The sequence below is a fragment of the Schistocerca gregaria genome, chromosome 9 (genome assembly GCF_023897955.1).
Source record: "Schistocerca gregaria isolate iqSchGreg1 chromosome 9, iqSchGreg1.2, whole genome shotgun sequence".
Classification (NCBI taxonomy): domain Eukaryota; kingdom Metazoa; phylum Arthropoda; class Insecta; order Orthoptera; family Acrididae; genus Schistocerca; species Schistocerca gregaria.
In genome coordinates this window covers 80,170,750-80,177,871 of record NC_064928.1, presented here as the reverse complement: position 1 = coordinate 80,177,871, position 7,122 = coordinate 80,170,750, and the positions used below count along the sequence as shown (strand labels likewise).

General features: G+C 44.0%; 1 protein-coding gene across 1 annotated transcript; it reads right to left on the bottom strand.

Annotated features, from left to right (window-relative positions):
• Window positions 1-328: 328 nt before the first annotated feature.
• On the bottom strand, window positions 329-6,854 carry LOC126291599 (elastin-like). Its single transcript, XM_049985134.1, has 2 exons — window positions 6,760-6,854; window positions 329-1,582 (listed from the first exon to the last, which is right to left on the bottom strand). The coding sequence occupies exons 1-2, from the start codon at window positions 6,775-6,777 to the stop codon at window positions 662-664; spliced, it is 939 nt and encodes a 312-aa protein (XP_049841091.1). The 5' UTR covers window positions 6,778-6,854; the 3' UTR covers window positions 329-661.
• Between the last annotated feature and the right edge of the window lie 268 nt (window positions 6,855-7,122).

The window sequence follows — 7,122 nt, the reverse complement described above, 5'->3', positions numbered from 1 at the left end:
CATACTGCGGAGACGGACGAGCGCTGCGCCTGCGCTGTTGTGCTTAGTGGGGCGTTCTGTAGTGCTAAAGTTGTGTACGCGCTGACTATGCGGAACGATGTACACAACGCTTACCAAAGGCTTACTGTTTGTGAATGCGGCTGGTCCCAGCGGAGGTTCGAGTCCTCCCTCGGGCATGGGTGTGTGTGTTTGTCCTTAGGATAATTTAGGTTAATAAGTGTGTAAGCTTAGGGACTGATGACCATAGCAGTTAAGTCCAATAAGATTTCACATTTGAACATTTTTTTGTTTGTGGATGAGGGCATTGATTTCATTCAAAAATAGATAATTTCTACTTAAAACAGTATATTTATTGCACCGTCATAGCAATGACATACATTCTAAGTAAGTACAAAAATGATTACATATCAGTCGCGAAATTTATGAAAATCGAATGGCAGTCTCACGTAAATGAAATGAAGAAAATGTAAGTGAATGAACAAACAGGGCTGAATGTGGAATGGAGGTCTGCTGTTTGGTATGAGAAAGCTGCTTTTCAGGTACTACAAAGCCCATTCGACACCATTTAGGAGCCACCTCCAATGCGTGGTTCGGTTCACACGCCCTCACTAATTTGGGGACAGACGTCGAGTATCCCCAGCGACAGTGTCGGGTGAGAGCTCTAGTGGTAGCTCTTGTAGCTTCCAGCGTAGCCGTGGCCAGAGAGTAGGCTGCCAGAGTAGGCACCGCCGTACAGACCGGACGAGAGTATCCCACTGGAGCCGTATCCACCGGCCAGCAGTCCAGAGCCGAGGTAGCCGGACGACAGCCCCGCACCTCCCAGGCCGTAGCCTCCTCCGAGTCCGGAGCCGAGACCGCCGACGGCTACGACGGCGCCAGTGGAGAAGCCGGAGCTGACCGGCACGGGCACAGGGACGGGCTGGGCGACGGGCACGCGGACGGGGTACGGCTGGGGTACGCCGACCGCCACCGGCTGGGGGACGCGGACGGGGTACGGCTGGGGGACCGGGACGGGGACGGCCCGGGGGACGGCGACCGGGACGGGCCTGGGCACTTCCACGGGGTAGGGGCTGGGGACGGACACGGGCACCGGGTGGGGCACCCGGACGGGCACCGCCTGGGGTACGGGGACGGGGCGGTCGACGGGGACGGGGACCGCCTGGGGCACGGGGACGGGGCGGGCGACCGGGACGGCGACGGGCTGGGGGACGGGCACCCTCACGGTCTGCACCACTGTCTCTGTAGGTTGGACTGTCACGATGGGCCCGCCGATGCCGATGCCGACGGCACCTGCGCCCAGGCCGATGCCGCCGCCTCCCAGGGACCCGGCGCCGAGTCCGGAACCCGGGCCGATGGCTCCGGCACTCAGGCCGCCGCCGTAGCCGTATCCCCCGGCGTAGCCCAGGCCGCTGCCGATGTAGCCACCTCCGATGCCCCCGCCCAGAAGGGCTCCTGCGCCGATGAAGTCGCCGACGGAGTGCTCCCCGGTGAGGATGCCGCGTTTGTCGTGCTTCTTGGCCGCGTAACTGCCGCGAGCCTCTTCCGCTAGTGCTGACGCGACCAGCACGGCGGCGAGGTATACCTGTTGAGACAGAGATCTACAGTGACTGCTTCTCGGGGACACCTCTTGAACACAACCTGCCAGGGGCGCCAGCAGGTGGGGGCCAGTGGGCGTTTACGAATATAAAAAATACGTTTACCGATTGGCGACTCCGTGGAGTGTTCTGTGCACCACGGCCAGATAATGGATACCATTGGAAGGAGAAACAGCATCGGTCGGGTATTTTTTTGTTTTTGTTTTATTATCAGCAAAATCGAGTCACTTAGTGACCATCTTCCGTGCTCTAATATACAAATAAAATTGGTCGAGATTTATGTGATCGCTCTAAGCTTGTTGACACCAGTGCCTGCCAATTTTATTTGTATATTACAGCACTGAGGATGGTCACTAAGTGACCGAAAATCGATTTTGCGGATAATAAAACAAAAAAAACGACCAATGCTGTTTCTCCTTCCAATTCCTAAAAAATACCTGTAACTTTAGGACTAAGTTATGTATTATTTAAAATACCTATAAAATTACCACTAAAATAACCGGAAAATATCGATAAAATTACGTAAAAATGATATAAGACATATGTAAACAGAATTTCAGGATGAACTAGAGCAAATGAAAAACTTTAAATGAGAATCGAACTAACGTTAAAAAATTACGATAAGTTTAAAAATTGTATGTTTTTCTTTAAGAAATGTAAGGAAAAAACATCTGGATTACCATGAAACGACAAATGCTCTTTAGACAACAATAGTAATTCAGTAAGCATATTAGAATGCGTAGGCCTATTCCAAAATACAGCTGTATCGCATGAAAGAATCGTTCTTAGTTAGTACACTATCAGCTGCGGAACACTATTGTTAAGTGCATAAAGGAAGCTTTCACAGTAATGTAAGTGAATTTGACCAGGTTTACACAGTTGAGTGTAGTGAACCGTTTTTTTTCCGGACTGTTAATTTAAATCCAACTGCGTTCACTGCATGAGCAGTGTTCTTAAGCGCTTAAACAATTATTAGTGATAAGAAAACAATTTATTGGCAGAATACGGTTCAGAAATATAAAATCTGGAAAAATATATATATATATATATATATATATATATATGTGTGTGTGTGTGTGTGTGTGTGTGTGTGTGTGTGTGTGTGTTTGTGTGTGGTGAAAATGTTTTGCCCCTACTGAGACAAAAACCTGTGGGCGCCCCTGCAACCTGCTGTCGTTAAAGATAACAGAAGTTCATCTTTACAATGATATCAGAAGAACAAAATTACAGAGCAACATTGCTGACGCCCATGCGTTGCAAGATCGTAGAATTTAATGATGAACGTGGAGGAACAGAAGTTTTTCTCCAAGAAATGTGTAAAACATAGCAAGCTTCATTAATACACGTCATCTTGCAAACAAGAAACGCAAGTTTAATGAATCAGCCTCCTCTAACATTACACTTTTTTTTATAGAGATAACCGATATCTTGTATACTATCGATTCTTGCATTGGTTAAAATTATCTCAGCTGTTTCGTTAAAAGAAATACACTTGTTTTTGTATACGATGTGTTATATTTCAGGTTAAAATGAATAAAAAGAAATTAATTTGTTACAATCTGTGTGTATGGTTAGAATTGCTCTTCTTTTCAAAATATTTGAAATAACGAAATTTTTGGCATTCTTAAAATTCACGTTATTAATCGTATAATCCAATTGTAATTATTAAATTTATTTATAAAATAATGATATAATTTGGTAAAGATTATTCTTTGGTAGGAAAGTGTAACCCCTTTTGCTTTGTAAACTCTTCGGAAAACGCGAGTATCACAGAATGTGAGTAATGGTGAGCGTGTCTCCGATGGAAGTAGGCGTTTTCTAAGATTATCACCAACAATGAATGTAGTTATTAGTTCTTTTTTTAAATGTGGAAAACGCAGAAACTGCGTGATGTTGAAAGATGTGCTTCAGATGGCTCTGAGCACTATGAGACTTAACATCTGAGGTCATCAGTCCCCCTGAACGTAGAACTACTTAGGCCTAACTTAACCTAAGGACGTCACAGACATCCATGCCCCAGGCAGGATTCGAATCTGCGACCACAGCGGTCGCGTGGTTCCAGACTGAGGCGCCTAGAGCCGCTCGGCCACTGCTGCTGGCTTGAAACATGTGACTGAGGTCATCAGTCCCCCTTAACGTAGAACTACTTAGGCCTAACTTAACCTAAGGACGTCACAGACATCCATGCCCGAGGCAGGATTCGAATCTGCGGCCATAGCGGTCGCGTGGTTCCAGACTGAGGCGCCTAGAGCCGCTCGGCCACTGCGGCTGGCTTGAAACATGTGACAAAGAATAAAATTCAAAAAAAATACAAGCAAATCTTCGTCAGCTATTTAGTCATGAAGAACCTACAAAATCGAAATTTCAGCTGCAAGAATGTAACCCTAGACAAGACTTTCAGCCTTCGACAATAACAACTAAATACTGAAGATAAGTAAACAGTTATTCTTTTGTATATCTAATGCCTCTTGAAGCTTTCAAAATTTGTGCAAAGAATAAGAATTTTAAAGCGATGTGTGGCAGGGTAAGATTACAAAATCAAATGTCAGATTCCATCTTCGTATGTTTGCAAACGCCTCTCGACACGGTGCAACATCATCCACTACTAACCTAGATACGATCACAGTATATTCGCCAATATTTAATTGGTTAGAGAATCACAATACTTGGCGAACAGAACGCAGTAAGTTTTAATGGACGGCGAATATTTCATAAAAGCCAAAGTGATAAAAGTTTTAATCAAACGAAGCGTAACAGAACGTTTAAATTTCCCTGTATAGAGGTTTTCTGATGACATTTTAATTCTGTCAGAGACAGGAAAGAGAGTGAAAGAGCTATTGAACGGAATGGACAGTGTCTTGAAAGGAGATTATAAGATAAACACCAACAAAAGCGAAACATTGACAGTGGAATTTAGCCGAATTAAATCGGGCGATTCTGAGGGAATTTTATTAGGAAACGAGATATATTAATAAATGATTTTTCTTATTTGGGCAGGAAAGTAACTAATGATGGCCGAAATGGAGAGGATATGAAACGTAGGCTGGCAATGGAAAGAAAAGCTTTTCTGAAGAAGAGAAATTGTTAACACAGAATATAGATTTAAGTGCTAGGAAGCCTTTTAAAGTATTCACATGGAATGCAGCCTTGTATAGAAGCGAAACGTGGACGATTGTTTAGACAAGTAGGGAATAGAAGCTTCTGAAATGTGGTGCTACAAAAGAATGCTGAAAGTTAGATGGGTACATCACGCTGCTGATGAGGAGGTACTGAACAGAATTGGGCAGAAAAGAAATTTGTGCCACAACTTGACTAGCAGAACACTCAGCGACGAACGTATCACGATTTCGCTTGAAATCCTTTCTTACACGAACTGTTCAAACAGCGCTCCGTTAGCACAGCTACATACATCGCCAAGAGGTCATTTTAAGCATAGGGTGCGCTGTTGTACCCCTGTACGACTGCGTACAGCTCACAGTCTTCCAAAATATGCGCCCCATGGCTCTCCGCATCTTACAGCTGGATTCCATATGTTGCAGCTGTCAAACTCCCTCTGAAATAAAGACCTAGTACAGTTGGGTGCAGACGTTGTGGCATCCAGGGATTTCGTCCCCCTCTTGCCGTCCGTTTCTCAAGCAATCTGGTGTTTAGAAATCAGCGAGCATTAACGCTGGAGCATGGAGGATTGCAAGGTTCTCGTTTCGTCGGACTGATGAAAGCACATGTCGTAGCAGATCGGATAGTGCTGTTTAACGAGCTTTGTAAGTACGTAAGTTTAGTGTGGATGGAAGAACATTAGGCTCTAACAAATAGTCACAAACAATGTTTATGAATTATAACATCGCCAGACGCAAGCAAGAGCGAGTTTTGTGTTAGGTAGAGTTTATATTTCTCTGTTAGTAAGTTTTATTCCCAAATGTTTCCCCTGATCAGTGTACTATGAACAGTTCGCAGATAATGATTCGTAACATGAAAATAAAGAGTTCCCAGACGCATCGCCACGTGATATGTATTCTATTTGTGTTTGTGATTAACGTTTTTTAAAAGCTAGGCAATACCTTTCGTTAAACCTTATATAAGTAGATATATTTCTTTTTAATGATTAGATAAATAATGATCTATCTAATGTTTATACATTCGTTCTAATAATTATGTATGATTCCTGTGTGTATGAATGTGTGCAGGGGCGTGTATGCACACGCACTTGTGTGTGTGTGTGTGTGTGTGTGTGTGTGTGTGTGTATGTGTGTGTGTGTGTGTGTGTATTTTATCATATGAGTCTTTGATGTGCTAAAGCAGAAGATAACGTATCGAAGGCTGGTTGAATGGATATTGCTCTTCGAGCAAGAATTAACTCAGAAAGAGTTCTTTTAATCCAATGAAGTTAAAATTAGGGAGAAGTATTTACATCAGTCAGTCACCGATGACTTGCAAAAATCGAAAATTAACTTCTTTGATTAACAGAAAGCAACGTATGCACTAGAATTACCAAGTAAGCAGCAACCAGTCGTAAAAACGTGTTTTCTTTATTTACTTTTGCAAATCAATTTCAACTGGTTGACAGCCATCAGTCGAAATCGATTTGCAAAAGTAAATCAAGAAAACATGTTTTTGCGACTGCTTGCTGCTTACTTGGTAATTCTATGGTTTACGGTCGCTGCACAACTTGGGAACCACAGTGAGCCCAGCATTCATAACGTATACAATGTTATTTTCAGAAGATGGCACCGCAGTGTTTGCAGATATTCTCAAAAAGTAGCCTCAGCTACTACGAAAAATTTCCAATACTTTACTAACTACCCTCAGGATGTGCAGTGCTGTTTTATTCCTGACGCTTTGGATCATTTGAATAATATTAAAATTTTATGTATTACTTCCTCATGTTCAGTCTGCAATTTTCACGATATGTAGAGCGGGACTGAACCTCATGTACGCATCCATACTGATACTGTAGTTAATAAACAAGTATTTTTATAAATTTTTGATGGTATATGTATTGCAAGTGTCTTATGATTTTTGACTACTGAAACTACTAGCAATATTAAAAATTCTCGTCAACAGCTGATTTAAGTGCAATAGCAATTTTAGTAAACTTCCATTAGCGTGTTTGAAGTGAATACTCTTGGTCCCGAAACGAACCCCTGAGGAACACCCAGGCACTCACCAGAGCAGTGGTCCTCATGTTGCTTGAGTCGTTGCCAGTTGCCAGAGGACGTCAACTGATGCCTTGACCAGCCCCCTCGTCCACTATATATACGCTCCCTCCACCTGCTCGGTGGTCTCCCAGTTTCCCGCGCACAGGAACGGGGGCAAGTTTTCGAGATCGAAGCCGGTCCATAGCATATTGTAAGGCGAACTTCCCCGGATCTCTCTCGAGCGAGCAACCAGTTGGCGGACAAGTGTCACAGGTGGTCGGATCACCTGTAAACTTCTTCGGCGCTTAAGGCAGGGCGCTAAGGGCGACAGGGAGAAAGAGACGGACGCGCCTCGGAAGAAATTAAATCATCTTTCCCCGCGCGACTTTCTC